The 18,352-nt window shown below is 36.9% G+C and overlaps 2 protein-coding genes across 9 annotated transcripts; one reads left to right on the top strand and one right to left on the bottom strand.

The window, feature by feature from the left end:
- Positions 1-246: 246 nt before the first annotated feature.
- LOC137721815 (protein NRT1/ PTR FAMILY 6.3-like) lies at positions 247-4,749 on the top strand. The gene is made up of 5 exons (XM_068460825.2): positions 247-429; positions 536-713; positions 967-1,006; positions 1,399-1,970; positions 3,737-4,749. The coding sequence occupies exons 1-5, from the start codon at positions 303-305 to the stop codon at positions 4,608-4,610; spliced, it is 1,791 nt and encodes a 596-aa protein (XP_068316926.1). The 5' UTR covers positions 247-302; the 3' UTR covers positions 4,611-4,749.
- A 2,154-nt stretch (positions 4,750-6,903) lies between these two features.
- On the bottom strand, positions 6,904-15,418 carry LOC137723267 (oxysterol-binding protein-related protein 2A). Of its 8 annotated transcripts, none has more exons than XM_068462421.2 (12): positions 15,296-15,418; positions 14,492-15,033; positions 12,896-13,255; positions 11,745-11,841; positions 10,343-10,788; positions 9,803-9,958; positions 9,059-9,226; positions 8,839-8,979; positions 8,485-8,700; positions 8,258-8,371; positions 7,389-7,579; positions 6,904-7,246 (listed from the first exon to the last, which is right to left on the bottom strand). In XM_068462421.2, exons 2-11 carry the CDS (start codon positions 14,924-14,926, stop codon positions 7,400-7,402), a joined length of 2,313 nt encoding a protein of 770 aa, XP_068318522.1. In that variant the 5' UTR covers positions 14,927-15,033; positions 15,296-15,418; the 3' UTR covers positions 6,904-7,246; positions 7,389-7,399. The 8 variants fall into 8 exon arrangements, with proteins under 8 accessions (XP_068318522.1, XP_068318525.1, XP_068318523.1 ...); XM_068462424.2 differs by having other exon boundaries at positions 14,498-15,033; XM_068462422.2 differs by having other exon boundaries at positions 15,249-15,386.
- Between the last annotated feature and the right edge of the window lie 2,934 nt (positions 15,419-18,352).

Raw genomic sequence — 18,352 nt, 5'->3', positions numbered from 1 at the left:
TGATCTGGATTCTGTATGCATGATCAACGATCCATATCTATTTGCAGAGAAAAATACTTTTTGTCTTGTATAATATACAATTTAATATGCTGCCACATCATTCAAACAATAACTTAGGACAAACCTAGAAAATATCACTTTCCTCTTGTATCTATGCAACCTCTTTGCTATGATCTCCCTCTATAATAAGACCACAGACCTTTGCTTCTATTGTGGCACACTCTCGCCCTCCTTACATTTATAATTGACAAACAGTTTTGGCCTGAACCAGAGCAAGAAAATTAGTGGCATTAGTTAGTACAATGAGTGATAGTACTACCCTCCCAGAAACTCAGGGAAATTTGACCCTCCCAGATGCATGGGACTACAGAGGCTGCCCAGCTGAGCGGTCAAAAACTGGCGGCTGGACGGCTGCTGCCATGATTCTAGGTATACCCAGCTTCCTGCTCTGGGTGTACGTTTGTGCGCTCCTTTAATTCTTTGCTTCTTGCTTATATAGTACTGATCCTTGAGCTTTATTTTTATAAACTCTCAGGTGGAGAGGCATGTGAGAGGCTAACAACCCTAGGAATTGCTGTGAACTTGGTGAATTATTTGACGGGTACCATGCATTTGGGAAATGCTACCTCGGCCAATACCGTCACCAATTTTCTTGGCACTTCCTTTATCCTCTGCTTGCTCGGCGGTTTTGTGGCAGACACCTTTCTTGGCAGGTAATTAGTTCTCAATTGGCTTCACATTGTATTTATCACTTGTGTTGTCCTCTCACTCTTGGTGCATGTGCGCTTTGAATTTACTCACAAATCACAATCACTCATTATTTGATTAACTTCTCATTGAGTAATAGTGAATACTAAGGGAACCCATTTTAGGTTAGATTTAATTGTTAATTAACACATACGAGGTCTCGTTATAATATAATTTGAAAGTGTAATTACTCTAACATTACTCTTCAAATCTTAACAGGTACCTAACGATAGCAATATTTGCCACCATTCAAGCAACCGTAAGACTTCTAATTTACCATTGGCATTGACAAGTACTCTCACCATAGATCCACACCAAAATAAATTCATAATTAATTAATAGCTCATTTGAATGTGTTTTTAAAATGGTTAAAAACGTTTTTAGAAAATATGTTTTTGGGTTCCAAAAGCACTTTAGTGCTTTCCGCAAGAACTTTCAGGAAGCACTTTAAGTGCTTTTTCAAGATTTATTTGTAATTTTACTAAGGATTGGTTCCAAAAACATTTTCACCAAAAGCGTATTTTCAGTCATTGTAAAAGCACATCCAAACCATCTCTAATTTGGGTTGGTGACTAACCACACACATTCTACCCTACTTCTCTTATTATGTTTTTTTCTTTCTTTTTTTTAATTGCTTGTTTTGGTTAATAGGGTGTGACGGTATTGACCATCTCAACCATAGTCCCCAGCCTCCGACCCCCCAAATGCACCGACGGCACTGTCCTGCCGTGTATCACTTCAAGTGGGAAGCAGCTGACGGTCCTATACATAGCCCTCTATCTTACCGCCCTCGGCACCGGAGGCCTAAAATCCGGCGTTTCAGGCTTCGGCTCTGACCAGTTCGACGATTCCGACAAACAAGAAAGAAAACAAATGGCAAACTTCTTTAACTGGTTCTTCTTCTTCATAAGCATTGGCTCACTCGCTGCAGTGACGGTTCTTGTCTACATCGAAGACAACTTGGGGAGGCAATGGGGATATGGAATCTGTGTCTGTGCAATTGTTCTTGGCCTCATTGTGTTCTTGTCAGGCACAAGACGGTACCGTTTCAAGAAACTTGTTGGCAGCCCTCTGACGCTGATTGCGGGTGTGTTTGTGGCGGCATGGAAGAAGAGGAACATGGAACTGCCGACGGACTTGACGTTGTTATACAACGTTGATGACATAGATGATGGAAAGAAGAAGAAGAAGAAGCAGGAGTTGCCTCATAGCAACCAGTTCCGGTTAGTTCCAACATACCAATTCCAGTTAACTGCTTCAACTTTTCTAATTTTCTTTTTTCAAACAATAAAGATTTTATTACAAACGAATAGTAAATAAGTTATAAAGTGAGACAGTTTGACAGTATTATAGGTTAGTTAATTTGATAATTATAACATGATCAATCCACCTAAAATACTACAAAAAGTACGTGATGTTCGAGTTCCTTGTCCCGACACTTGTTAGGGGACGTGACAATTGCAACGGGGCTTATCCACCCTTTTCTTTTTGGATAATTACATTCACCAACCAATGGGAAACATTAATTATCCAATCTGTGAGAAATGAGAATACGTATTGATATAAGATTCTTGGTTATTGGCCTGCAGCAAGAGAAACTGGCCATGAAAATAGACAGCTAACTGACTTTTGTTGGAAAACTCATGCCAATTTATAGAATACATATCAACTAACTAACTAACTAACTAACTAACTAACTATATATATATATATATATATATATATATATATATATATCACAAGATGTATCTCCCTTATTATTCCTATATATGTAGCTATTTCCCCATTCATGCCAATTTATAAAATGTTAATCCTCATTTGAAACAAATTTTCTTTTCCATAATTCATTTTTAGCCTTGGGATCATATACATCCATATGTAATATCATAATTCTCTATGTCTTATTTTTTCCCATATATATCTTTGACCAAATTATTTATATACTAATCCCAAGAGGGTTGGTCTAGTGGAAAGCGAGTAAAGGTTTGAAACTTTCATCTGAGTTCGAATTCACGCAGATGCATTCTTTAGTTTTACGGGCTTTGCTTTAACCTACCAATATGTATATGAATATCTTCACCAAATTATTTGTTTATGTATGTACATATATATCTTTTTCTTTCGATATCTTACACGTTATGCTATGAAACTATATACTATTATAAACCATATATTTCAATCAGAATATCTAATCAATAATTTAGATTAATGTTCAACAAAAATCATGGACCAATATTTTCTGACATATATTTTGTATTTTGTTATATATTTTGTTGTGTGGTGGAGTGATGTATATAATTTAGAGAGAATCGAAAGCATATCACGAAGAATGGGGCCAGTCTGTCCTCCATGAAATTAAATCGATCCTCACGTAGTCACATTATTTGTCTTTCGCGTCGGTCACGGACATATTTCCTTTGCTTATATATACCACTACCTCCTGTCCCTGCCACTTTGCCTTGTTCCCTTTGCATTCCATCAAACACTATTATTTTTTGAAAAATATTTTCTTGGCATAAGAAACAACTCCCAAAAATATGAAAGACAAAATGACCATGTGAGTCACAAAACTTCCGTTGTGCTTGTTCACGTGACCTTGTTCTTAAGGTTGTATTATTATTTGGAAATTCTTTTCTTTTTTAAGTTCCCATACTGCACCTAGAAAGTTGTTCAATCTTAACTTCATCACACATGTGCAACGTAAAACTACAAAAAAAATGTAACTAGGTGAACTAATCAATTAAGAAAAAATTAAGTGGGAGTGTTATTGTCACGTGACAATTTTAATAATACGAAGAAAAAAACTTACAAGAAATTTCTCACGAAATTTTTTGTTAAACTGACGAGGATCTATATATGTTGAAATAAAACTATTTATTACACGCATAGAAACGATGCTACCATGAAATTGTACATTTGGCTGATAAGAACATGAATTAGGGTTTAGGGTTTGTCTATAATTTGAATTAATTGGTTTGTTCTTGTACAGTTTCTTGGATAAGGCAGCAATCAAGGACCCAAAAACTGAAGGTGGTAAAACAGCGATCGTAAACAAGTGGAGTTTATCAACCCTAACCGATGTTGAAGAAGTAAAAATGATCATCAGAATGCTACCAATCTGGGCCACTACCGTCATGTTTTGGACAATTTATGCCCAAATGACCACATTCTCAGTGTCCCAAGCAACCACCATGAACCGCCACATCGGAAAATCGTTCCAAATTCCGCCGGCATCCCTCACTGCTTTCTTTGTAGGCAGCATTCTGTTAACTGTCCCGGTTTACGACCGGATTATAGTCCCAGTTGCAAGAAACTTACTAAACAACCCTCAAGGACTAACCCCATTGCAGCGCATAGGGGTTGGTTTGGTATTCTCAATATTTTCCATGGTTGCAGCAGCACTCACAGAAGTCAAGCGTATGAATGCAGCAAGAGCACATGGTTTGACAGGCAATCCAAAGGCTGAGATCCCACTGAGTGTTTTTTGGCTGGTCCCACAGTTCTTCTTTGTGGGGTCAGGAGAAGCCTTCATGTACATTGGGCAGCTGGACTTCTTCCTCAGGGAGTGCCCGAAAGGAATGAAGACTATGAGCACAGGGCTGTTTCTGAGCACCCTCTCATTAGGGTTTTTCGTGAGCTCACTGTTGGTGAGTTTAGTGCACAAGGTGACAGGGGACAGGAAACCATGGTTTGCAAACAATATCAACCAAGGAAAGCTTTATGATTTCTATTGGCTTTTGGCGCTTTTGAGTGCTTTGAATTTGGTGGTCTATTTGTTTTGTGCCAATTGGTATGTCTACAAGGACAAGAGGCTTGCTGAGGAGGGCATAGAATTGGTGGAAGTAGAGACTTGTGTGCATTAATAATGCATATTTTTCAATTACTTCCCTATCTTGTGTCGTTGTTTTTTGTTTTTTTTTTTCTTACATAAGCTTGTAATCTTGTATGTACAAAAGATAAGAAATGAAGAATCATTAAAGATCGCTAATGATCTACTCCACTTGTTTTTTTAATTTTACTTTGACTATGTTTTAGAATGCAATAATCCGTGTACTTATGATTGTATTTAATTACTTTATTGACCACCTCTCTAATAGTTGTCACTCCAACCTACATCTATATGAGATGAATCTCTGTTAGAGCATCTCCAATCAGAGTGCATATGTAGATGTATAACACACATACATCATTGGAAAGAGGAGGTGTCCAAATTCATATTTACATCTCCCAACTAGAACAAAAACCAAATTTACATGATTACATCTTCCTAAAATGTAAATAAGATATAAAATTTTACATTTCAAATTTGCAACTCGCGATTGGAGATGCTTTTAAAAAGGTAATCAATAATGTGACTTCTAACTTGTGGTCCAATTAGAAAGTGGGTAATTGGAGTTGATTAATTACTTTAGTTATAGAACATTCACCAACGCATCCATAATTATTAGAATTCAAACCCTTCCCCTCACAGGTCTTAACATCTAGTTTGAATAATTAAAAAAAAAAAGTCTCATATGTAAGTCTCATGTGCTAACAATTAACGAAGAGTTTCGTTTTAACATAATATGTGTGGCTCAAGTACTAATAATTAACAAAGAGTTAACCGAATTTTCAATTTCTAGCCTAAATTCTAAAAGGCTTCACCATGTGGGTTCTAATCCGATTTTTTTTACCACAAAACAAGTTATCTTCCAATTACCCTATTACCATGGGGATCATTAATCCAATTTATATGTTAAAAAATCAGAATCAATCAAGGTAATGTAGGAGATATACAATTGTTTTGGCTTGAAAACGACCCCATAATATGATTTGTAGCGATCACATTATCAATCATTTCGAATATAATATAATATAAAAGAATTTAATTTAATTTAATTTACAATAATATGATGGAAGAAATAGTAATACCATATTATTCAAAACCAGTGGCTATTTCACTGTCTCGGCATGGGATGCATCCTTGTCCGTTGGAATTTAGAGCATTTGGACCTCTAAATTTAATCGTTTATCCAAAAGTTCAGGATATCTCTCACAATAATTCAACAACTCCACTGTAACAGGGCCCATTTCTAACTCAAGTGCATTTGCTAGTTAGTACTACGGTGTAGTGGTATTCCTTTTCATTTATAAATGAAATGTCTAGATTCGATTCTCTCCAAAAGCGAATTTAAACCACATTGTGAGACTAAGTACACCATCTTCCCTTAGTATAGATAATATCGTCTGCTCAAAAAAAAAAAAAAAAAAAAAAACTCAAATGGCATTTATTTATGATGAAAACTAATATTAGATCCAAGTCTAAATCATGCTGCAAGTGCCCTGTTACTATAATGGTGGAAAAGAGTTGAACTCTTACATAAAAGCATGGATTCAAATCTCATCTATAATTAATCTAACATCTAGTTTAACAAAATCTATCTTTGACACAAAAAAAAAAAAAAAAGTCTAATTTGTGTTAGAATTAGAATAGGTCTATTGTCCATTTGAAGCAATTATACCAAGGGCGTTTCTAAAGCGAGTGAGAACTAGACTAGGCAACACAGTAGGCCAAGCATAATTAGATATCAAACTAAACATAAATATTTTACGTCATTAAACCTGAGATTTCTAACTTACAAGTGAACAAAAATATCACTATATCGTAGTAATAATAATTGAATCAATTCACATTGGTCCAAGTAGCTTTACATGCCTATTTCATCCTTGCACGTGCATATTTGATGTTTTAGCTTTCACTTATTTCTATTTTGATAGCCATTTGTAACCTCTTTCTTATTTTTTAAGTACAACAATATATTTTATACTAAGAGATAAGAGAATTTGACTAAATCACACAATAACAACCAAATTTAGTATCGAATTCACATGTAGATTCGAACCTAAACCTCTCACTTATAAGTAAAGATTAATACTACCAAACCGTAATACTAAGTAACATCTTTTTCTCATCTTAGTTTCTACATTTTGAAAGTGTAAAGACAAGCAAAAATCTAGACATTTTGGCAAATGAACTTTCAAATGGTAATCATAATTTCGGGTCTTCTATCGTAACTCAAACTCGAAAATTAAAATTTGTCGAATATCAAGTCGATGGGTCTGGATATATCGAATTCAGACTCGGATTAAGTTTGACCCGAACCAAATACAACACGATGATAAAACTACATTTTTCTTTTTATTACTAAGAGAATACAATTAAATATGAAAATGCTCAACCAATGGTTGGCACCAATAGAAAGGGAGAAAAAAACTCCAACAAATGTGATAGATGAGGAGAGGGAGGGAGGGGGATTAGATAAACGACAACATTACAAGGATATATATAAGACTACAATCTAACCATCAACTTACAGTCAAATAAGAGAGAATTCTCGTTTAAATGCTCGGATGCTATCAATCTCCTGATCATACTCTTGAACAAAACACCAAATCAGGAAACGGCAAGCTATAATGCTCGCAGTTTCGACTGTGACCATCTAAAGGCAATTTATGTTTCCTGCATTATCAGAAAATTTACAAATAATAAAGTCTCGACACTTCTAGTGAACAAGTTCAGTAGAGTTAAATCATATATCTATGGAAGTGGAGAGACTTGTGGATATTGCGAAAATATGGTTTTCTGGACAATAAGCACCTACCTGAATTATAATCATGACCCTTCTGATTGCTCATCAAGGCCTTCGTTAAATTCACCAAAAATGTCTGGGCATTCATCCCATTTTCCCTGCTTCCTTGTTTCCCAATAACCACCAACATAGCGGAATGGTCCATCTTCACCCTCTCTCTCGAACCATCTGGGTTTCCACCCGTTTTCTTGTAGTTTCCTCGACTGTGCATTGAGAGTTTCAAGGATCATCACCAGCATTAATAGTAATAAAGTAATATTTCAATTAAATCATATGCCATCTTCTCGTAAACATATTTATTGCAAACTATAATACACTGAAAGTATTCCTAAAGATTTGTATATTTGAATGCATCAAATAATTTTCTGTATTTTCTCTTCAAATCTGCAAGGAACTGAGTAATATATTGTAAAAGCGTAAGAGGAGTAAACGGGGCAAGAGTAAAGCCATGCTTTTTTCTCCCGTTGCAACTGGGTGAAGTTGCTGAAGTCACTTGCAATGCAACCAATCAACATTGACCAAAGAGTATCGTAACTTCTTACATGTCAGCAATATAATTTCCCCAACTGTCCAACATAAAAGTTGTTTCATTGACACAGTTGACTCTAATTTGGCAAGTGACTTGTCTCTAGTACGGATTATTCATCATTTGGTGTGATCATGGTATAAAATTTAACTTTGATCGCATTCGGTATAGGAGTGTAATAAATATTTCAAATTGGGAAGATCATAGAAAAACCATATAAAATTACCAAGGAAAACAATATGAATATCGGATTACCTTCTACACGTAAAACCTAGCACCAGTAAAAAGAAAATCAGCCGATGAGGCTGGCATGTGTGTGTGTGTGACTAAAAGATACGAAAAGAAACCAAAATACCATTCTTTGCCTTTTTTCCAGTCGCTGTTTCTCTGCATTTGCCTTTTCGTACTCTCCATTCTCTAGATGCCGTTGGTCCGGTCTGAGCCTGGAATCGGTGGGTGGGAGCTTCTCCTTAATTGTGATCAAATACCCAGGATCAGACAAAGCTATAAGAAACAATTTGATGTGCATAAGGGAAAAATGGAAATGCATATGAAACATTTGATGTATTACATCATGTATACCTGCAGTCCAGGTGTTAGCTCATTCAGTGTCATTGCGAATGACGTTAAGTTGTATCGTGTGACATTAGGAAGTTTACTACTTTTCCACAACAATGAAGCATCTGAAGGATTTAACTTGCCACTCCCATCACCATTAACATAATGCATGCTTTCATCCCACTTCCCAAATAATGTAGCAACCTTTTTCCCCATGACATCTTCCACAAATCCGTGGACCTATGTGGGTGTAGAGTATACAATTGCAATCAATCCAGCAGCACAATATCAGGCCGGTACACAGCAATGAGAATAATTCAACATTCTCTACAGCATAGAACCATCAGACTGGACACAAATAAGAAACACACCACTAACCTGGTGAGGATTTCGGTCAAGAATCGATTGCTCTTTGAACTTTAGTTTGCACGAATGCTGACGATTACCACGTATATGCATTGTACCATGGTGATCACAATATACTTTACCAAGAATTATATTGTATATGCTTGTTGTGACCTATTACAAAACATAGAGATATTTAAGCACACTTGTAGCATACAAAAAAAAAAAAAAAATGCAACATAGTAAAGCATACCTTGCTCCACTGGAAAAGTTCACCATCATCAAACTGCAAGCTAAGAACTCCAACAGGGTCAAGCTGAATTGATCGTCCCCAAAATTTTGTGTGGATATTGCTGTCAGCCCAGAACTTCCACCCTCTACCTTCACAATGACAGGCAATGAGTGTTGGATGGTGACTAACCTGTATCAAGTAAAATTTATTGACATATTTTAGATTGAGTAGGATAACTTAAGAAAAAAGTATACACATATAAAACCACTGTAAGAATATCAAGTTCTCAAAAACATTCACATTTTTTGAGTTTTTTTCTTTTCTCAATTTCTAGGATTATTAATAAACTTTCTAAGAGTTTAAATGACAATAGTTCGTTGCAAGTTGCATAATCATTTGACCAAAAGTTTGAACCCCTTTTCTTTCATACACTGTTTACCTATTTTTCTCTCATCATAACTATTAACTGAAGATCCAGGCACTATAACTGCCCCTTCAAACATGAGTGGCAATGCCGTTTTCTTATATTTCTTGGAGGAATCAAACCCAAGCCAATTTATCATACTTCTACTTTTCATTTCTCCCAGTTTCTGTAAAATGGCACATTATTTAACGCTCACTTTATTGTCAAAAGATTTCTGTTGCGTTTTCTATTCTAAAATTGGGTAATCTCGTAAAGAGGTTATATCCTTGTCACAAGTTGATGCATATGTCACCCTCATTTTCACTTATCACACCTGTGCCCATTTATTTTACTTCCCTTACCTTTTCGGAGAAGAAGTGAATGCCTTTATCAGGATAGTCAGCTTCATAAGTTTCCCCTAACAAGGGATTGAATGGCTTGCAGTGCCGCCCTACAGATGACGCATATCCAGAAACTGCAAATGCAGCAACATTTAGAACCCTTTGGAGACTGTTTCCCTAATAAGATAAAGGACCAAAAACGAACAAAGTGAGATTCAACAAAAAATCAATAAAATTATAATTGAGGCGCTACAAAATATTCTAGCACACATTCCAGCCAAATAAAAACTCGATTTACTATTCTAATGCAAGAAATTGACGAATCAATGTTCCCAATAGTCTATTCTTCCTGCTATCCTCCTAAGACTTCTACTAGACATCAAATTTCAAACAAATTTATTCCACAAATATAACCACCAAAAGATTTACATTGTAAGACTAAAAACAAATAAAAAATGGTAACTGTATGGGCAGTCATCAATACAGACAATATCTACCATAAAGATGACATTAGGACAGCAATGTATAATAAGTAAAAAAGCCCACACTCACCAACCTTACCATTTTCCCATACTCATATGCTCGGTCCAAAAGATACGAGTACTCCAAATCCTCACAACACTTCTGAAGAGATGATATTGGCTCATTAAAGTACACAGGAAGGCATACTCGAGTGAGATCCTTTCCCACATTGTCTTTAATCATAGACCAAAGGCTGACCCCTTTCTCCTTCTCAACTGGAGTGGGAAGCTCTTTTCTCCTTTCAACGTGTGGGTAATTATAATCCTGAACTTCCTTCTCAGTTTGCGTCTCCTCACCATTATTAGTTTGACTTTGAGCTTCACTTTGCTTATTAGCGTTATTTACCACTCCTTTCATAGACCCACAACTTATGCTGGGTTCAGTGAAATACTCTTTTGTGTCATGAAATGGCATTTCATCTTCATCTGACACTTCCTCAAGCTCTTGTTTCTCAATATCGTCCGATGATTCAGTTGTGCTGCACTCTAAAAACCAAAACAGATGTTAACAAATCACGAAATGCTAAGAAGAAAGATAAAACAATGCTCTATGATGGCAGAAATTTTGAGTAATTAAGCATTCAGAGACAGTTGATTAGCAAAAGAAAATTCTTTGTGAAACAAAGCAAGAACAGAAAAAGACGTTTTTCCATGGACCATTTTAGGTCCTAAAATTACCAGCCACCTTGAGTCAAATGAAGACAACAAGCTCAAACCTAACTATCCAAATTGGAAATCAGTCAACATTAATTACAGAATGTAGCACTATTTGTTCAAATAAAACTATCTGTTATACAGAATAGATTTTCACTTGACCATAATTTTACATGCATAAACCCATGTGACCACCGGTAAACAATGCATGACAAGTTCTATTACAAACAGCTAGGGGCTGTGACATCATTTCTGCACACACCTCTTTTCTTTTCTAGCCATTGGATTGAAAACCAAATGGAGAATCACGGGCCAGCAGTACAAGTTCTATTACAAACAGCTAGATGCTGTGACATGATTTCTGCGCACACCTCTTCTTCTTCTTTTTTATTTACTAGCCATTGGATTGAAAAACTAAACGGAGAATCAAGGGCCAGAATTAAGAGAGTATCTCATGGAGAGGATATATGTGTTTATGCATATATATCTTCTGCACAATGTGTACATCCTCAATGCAACTCTCATGTTGAAAAGAGGTTTTTTTATCAAGGAATGGATCTTCAATGGATTATCTTAATACAAAATGGAATGCGTAGTTCAAGTCTAACACACGTCGCGAGTCAAAAGCTAACATCTCATGGAGAGCCTTACTATAGGTCTAAAGCAATCATTTGTACACTCAAGAATAACAACTTTCTTTGTTCATTATACAAGGAAAGTGTATTGTACTTAAAAGTAGAAAATGAAAGAAAGTATCAGAAAGTGGATAGGTAGCATAAAATGTTTACCACTATATTTTCCTGGTCCCAAACTTGAATACTCATGCTTTGTCAATTGATATTCACCGTCATGAATTCCAGAGGCTTCAGCTTCATAATTAGCTGCCTGCATATGAAAAAATATTTGGCTTAATGATATTACATAACCAGTAATTATACCATAAAGGTGAGACGGTAAGAACATAATAACGCATTTTAACAAACCCTTTTATACTTTATCTGACTGGCATACAAAACACCAGAAAGAATAAAACTATTCTATGAATGGAAACATTAATACTCTAACAAATTGTTCAAAGCGGAAATTTCCTAAGGCTCAAAGAAAAGTACAGAATGGTAATGGTTTAATTCTTTAAGCCCTCAGAGCTTGTTACTTAGGCGCAGTTCATATAAAACATATACCCCAGTAAATGAATCTTGCTTGCATGTTATTGACATAGGTTAAGAATTAAAAAGTGGTTCTAAACTCAGTAAGCATATCCCAGCATGCTAATTTAATCCTTATATTCTTCCAACCAGCTGTTGAGGACATGCATATATTATCAATGGCGTGTGACATTCACACACCCCATTTTACTTTTCAGACACCCTTCTAATTTTCGGCTGTCGGATCGGATGAATTGAAGAAAATCAATGGATAGAAATTAACAAGGGATGTGTAAGAAGTAAAATGGGGTGTGTGGATAGCACACCCCTTATCAATTATTGTCCTGCTAGACACTATAAATGAGTGCATCCATGACAAGCACCTGTTCTATGAGATATTAAGAATGAAATCCCACTGACCATAAAAGTATAGTACAATGGTTTTAAATTAGTTGAGAATATCAGTAAAAGTAACTACAAAATTCAAAACCAAAGTGAAGATATTGAGTACAATGGTTCTTTAGTTTTCCTGATGGGCCAAATTCTGACCAAAGTAAGTTCGAACATCCAACCAGGAGGAAGAATTTTCATTAGGTCAAGGAAGTAGAAGAAGAACAGGACTAAAATTGCAGTTAGAGGTGTGAGAAAGTACAATTTGAAAAGAAACATGGCTGAGTAAAGTTTAAGCCTTCAATTAACAATGTGACAAACACATCCCTTCAAGATATCATGTGCAAGCGCAAGCTTTCATTAAATATTTAACAAGTGTGCCAAGTAGTATTAAAAGTAGTTACCTCGAACTGCCTTAATGTGTCCAGTAAATTTGATCGTTGTTCACATATAACCTTAAGCTGTCCTTGTAATTGAGAGAACTCCGAGAGCATTATCTGCTCACAGTCCTGTACAATGCTCTCACCGGTTCCCTCTTCAAGCAGGCGCTTTTTCAGTCTTTCGGTTGATATAGATAAATCAGTTGGTACAAGGGAGAGACTATCATTCAAGGATCTATGAGGAAATAGAGTCCGAATTGATACCAAAGCTTGTAGCCAAGCAGCCCGATCGCTCTTTGAATTAGTCCTTAAATGAAGGGTCTTCGTAGCAGTAAATATGTAAAATTTCCGATCGTCGGACTTGCTTTCTCGGAAGGATGAGATCTGCAAAACAAACTCAAACAAATCTTTTCAGATTACACATGAAATTCAAAGTATTAGCACTTAACATTCAACACAAACACAAATTTATAGTCACTTGGTAAACCAACTATAAAAAAAACAAAAACAATTTCCTTGTTACAAAAGGAAAATGGAAAATCATCAATGCAGAAAACACACCTTCAATCTGCAAACCACATAAAAAACGATTCAAGCTTCTAAATTAATGACATCAACAATGCATCTCAAGCGAGATCATTCGATATCCATTCGGAAACCCAAATCAGAGATCTACCCGAAACCGGCAAGTCGGCAACCCCTCCTCCCTCCGGTTCTAAGATCACCACAGTACAGAAAAACCAAGGTTATAAAAACCTGGGTTTTGAAAAAGATTGAAACAAATCCACCTAATGCTCTCATAGTCTTCCCACAGTGTAACCAAACCCATTTTTCAAACCGCTACTCTGCCATCAAAATATAAAAACTCAAAAGCAACCCTTGGCGTGGAAACCAATCGCACGCCAAGTCAAAAGCAAAAAAAAAAAAAGAAACAAAAAAAAACAAAAAACCAGAAAAATCACAGAATCTCATTTCCATTTTTCAGATCAAACACCCTCCCCACCGTCCGATCACTACCCTCTTTCCCTACTTCTTCTTTAAAAAAAAAAAAAAGTAAAATAAAACCCCAAGTCACGTCTACAAGTAAAGTAAAACCCACGCTTTGTTTTCTTCTCTATTTTAGTGACGTGAAGCATTTAAAATTTGAGAAGGGGTAATACCGAGGTCTACAACGAATAAAAATCCAGCAGTGATATGACCCCAGGATAATACCGAGGTCTACAACGTAGCCTATCGCCCCCCATATCCACCTGCTGATGTGACCCACTCACACAAACACCCAGTTAAACTGTTAAAAATTGAAATTGAAAATCAAGACCCAGAAAAATCAGAGAAACCAAAATCCAGGATACGACGAACAATGCGGTGAACCGCCGGTCCATGTTTATTGCAGATTCAGAATCTGACCCAAGAAAATTAAAAACTAATTAATCAGAAGGACCTGACAAATTGACAAAACAGAGAAAAAGGTAGCGTTTTGGTTAAATTTTTGAATCAAGTCCCTCCCCATATTAGAAAGCTTTGCTGAAATAGCGACAAAAATGGCTTGGCTTCGGCCTTCCGGATTGTAGCATTGCTGCTCTGCAATCTGATCGCAGAGGAGAAAAACGAGAAACGTACATTTACCTTGAGCTGGACGATTCCAACCGTTTTCGGGGGTTTTTTGCTCCGCCGGCTTCCCGTCCCGCTGTTCATCCGGGAAAGGCGGTGAGTGGAGATCTCGCCGATGAGTCGAACGTCGTCGTCGTTTGGGGTTAACAGGCTTAGCGTTTCGGGTCGTCGAATCTTGGAGTAGGAGAGGACGCCGTTTCGGAGAAGGAACCACCTGGATCTCCACCCCTTGCTGTAATTGGTCCACTTCTGGAGGACTCCGGCGACGGTGGCCTCAGATCCCGATGCCCGGCCGGCGGTATTAGCGTCAGATCGGACCTGAGCCGCGGCCAGACTCGCCGGGAGGCTCCGGGTCCGGGACAGCGAGATCTCCGGCGATTGGTCGCCGAGACCCGCGCTCTCGAGCGTGATGCAGCAGAGCGGGTGCATCTCTTTGACCCGCATTTTCGCGAACCGAACCGACAGGGCGTCGGGTTAGACGTAATGCGGAAAGAGACGACTGGAAGCGATAATCGAGTTAATTCCCCATTCTCTTTGTGTTGAAGAAGTACCTGCAACAGAAACGGAGATTGACTGATAAGAACAATGAATATATATATATATAGACACACACATATATAATTATATGTATAGATGTCGGGTACCATCAATCAAAATCAAAATTAAATATGAGAAAGGAAAATGCAGGCATGCATATGTCGATCATCGTCGTTTTCAAAAGTGAAAATCTATAATCTTCTGAGACTCGAAGTAGGAAGAGAGAGACCTGTTCTTTCTCTCTCTCTAGACTTTATCTCTGGGTTGGAGACGAACCTGGGGACACTGGAGAGCTCTGAAACTGAGACGGATTCGGGGCGAAAGAGAGATTGTGAGAGGAAGTAGGGATTCTTATACGAGTAAACTTGACATAGGTTGTAAGTCTCATTAAGTTTTATTGATCTTTTTTTTTTTTAGTAAAAATTAAGCTTTATTGATCTTATAATAAGATAATATTAAGGAGATTAAAATTTTAAATTAAATAATGTATTACAAATAAAAAATAAGCTAATTAATTAATATTTAACTAATAATTCAATTATCAACGATTATACTATTTGGTATATAAAATTTGATTTAGAAATTGGGTAGTGCTAGAGATACTAAATTTGTAGACAAAATTTGCAAACTAAATGATTTGTCACTAATATAAATGAGCACATTTATCAACGCTTAAGTAATAATTCAATCATTAATTTTCATGTCTTTTAGTTTACAAAATAGATAATACTATATGACTAAATTTGTAGACAAAATTTATAAACCCAATGATGTGTTACTAATAGGAAATAAGCATGTTTATTAACTCTTAAATAATAATCTAATCATCAACTTATATGTCATTTAGTTTACAAATTTTATCTTCCTAGCCTTTTTGTCTACAAATTTAGTTTCCCTAACATTATCTTTAGAAATTTGATCTCTTAGTATTGACCTAAACTATAATAATGTTATCTTTCATGAATAATATTATTTTTATTAAAAATAGCATATGACTACACACCTTGTGCGTCTTTTATTTTTGTTTTTAAAATGTGACAGCCCGTCCCGAATTAATTGTACCATAGGTGCGAAATGACTAAAATGCCCTTGGACGTATTTGGTGTTGTGGGGTGTTGTTTTGTTGTTTTTGGTGTTGACTCTACAGGACACACACACACACCCATATCACTCTCGTGTCTCTCTCTTTCTGTCACGAACACTCTCTCTCTCTCCTTTTTCTTCTTCTTCTTCGTACGGACAATTTCGAAGAACACCATCTAAGCACGGATCAAAGGTTTGAAGGTGGGTTTTGGATTCTTAGCAAGCTCAGGAACTCATCCATACCATTTGTTGGACGTGAAACCTTCAAAAACCCGAGAACCAAGGAATCTCGATTCTGTGCACTGTTCATGCACGCGTGATCGTGAAGTTTTGAGGAGTTTTTTAAGGTCACATGGAGCTTTAGGAGGCCCTCACGAAGCTCGGGGAAGAAAGTTGAAGCGTTTTGGACGTCGGGAAGCTCAGTTTCAATGAGTTGGAGGTTTGGCCGAAATATCGTGGGTTTTTCTGGCAAGATTCCGTTGGTTTTAGGGCTCCAAAGTGGTAAGGTTTTGTTGTACTTGTTGTAAGCTTCATTTTGGTACCAATTTCATGGAATTTGGTTGAAAAATGAAGAAGATATGAAGTTTTGAAATTTTTCCTAGTTTCCGACAATGTAGATGGCGGCGGCTCCGGCGAGACTCACCGAAGAAGACAGGGGAATATTTCGTTAAGTTAACGAAATATTCTTAACGGTGTCAGGTTAATTTTAACGGAATATGCTTACTGTTAGACGGAATATTCCCTAACGCCGTTAGGGATTCCGTTAGTGGGCCAGGCACGTGCCTGCGCGTGGGCAGCACGTGTGGCCATACCTTGGCCGGCCCGTGGGGGCGCGTAAGACGTCAAAAAATTATTTTAAAATTATAAGGATGTTCGTGAGGTTGAGTAGATCACGTTGGTGTATTCATACACCCTATCTGAGAATTGTATGAGAAGTTATTACCTAGTTTTGATTATGTGCTTTAAATTGACGTTTTTATAGTTGTTTCGCATATAGATGAGACCTATCCTGAGGACGAGCGCGAGGCAAGGGGGTTACAACCCTTCCACATACCAGTAAGTGGGCTTTTGGTTTTCCGTATATACCTATATATTGTGGTTTTTCACAGAAAATGAAATGGAATGTTTATATGTTTTAAATGCCATGCATTGCGTTTGCCTATTGATTTATGTATTAGTAGTTGCATATATGTATGTTTGGTGCTGCGAACGCACAGGTAAGTACTAGGTAAGTTATGGTTTATGATGATGATTTGTAGTTATACGAGATACGTAGAGAGCTCATAACCTACACCCCCCATGTTAGTGCTCCCGCCCAGAGTAGGGCACAGTCCTTCACGTGATGTTCACCTCCTGCACCACATGCTCATCTTGAATCCAAGTTAGGTGTACAGTCCTGTTGTACAGACCACTTTAGGTGGTTCCGACTAATAGGTGACCTGCGATTATTCGGCCAGTCTTCACGTAATCATAGCACTTGAGCGTATTTATTTACACCCAATCCTGTCGTACAGACCACTTTAGGTGGTTCCGACTCGTGTGTAGGTATAGTTAGTGAGTTAGGGATTTGAGCTCTAGATTCAGCCGTACAGGTCACGTTAGGTGACTCCGGCTGACATATTATATGCATTGTTTGATATTACCTGGGTTACTTACATTTTGAGTGGAGGCATTCGACATGGCATATTTCTGGGCATGTTTTCTATATATGTGTATATTCTATTTTCTGGGAAATTATACAGGTTTTACGGTGAGGGGTTAGAACTTTTGTTAATGAAATGATTTTGAAAAGTTTTGTTTTTGCCCACTCACACTTTCTGTTTTGCGCCCCTCCATGTTCTAGTTTGGATTGCTCTTTTGGTGTTCTTGAGGAATTCACGGCATATCTGACAGATTATCTCCAGTGTAGGACCCCCTCTGGGTGTGTTTAGTAGTGTTTGTTCCTCTGGACTACACTAGGTTTTTTGTGCTCTGAATATTGTTTTTCACACTTACACTTGCTTATGTATGTGTAACTACTCTGTGTGTAGTTTGATTTTTATTTTTCGTACTTTTATTATTATTCTTAGCTTCCGCACTGTGCACTTGGTTACGTCACTCTCACATGACGGGCAGTATGCCTTGATTTCGGTCGGAGTGTGTCGTAAAATGTCACAAGTTGGTGAAGCTTAATAAAAAAACAAATTGCCCATAAATTTTTTTTTTTTTTTTTTTTTGTGAATAGAATAATAAACAATCTTTTCAGTCTCT

This window comes from Pyrus communis, chromosome 4, assembly GCF_041283825.1.
Source record: "Pyrus communis isolate YQ-2024b chromosome 4, ASM4128382v1, whole genome shotgun sequence".
NCBI lineage: Eukaryota > Viridiplantae > Streptophyta > Magnoliopsida > Rosales > Rosaceae > Pyrus > Pyrus communis.
This window is presented reverse-complemented; position numbering and strand designations above follow the sequence as displayed.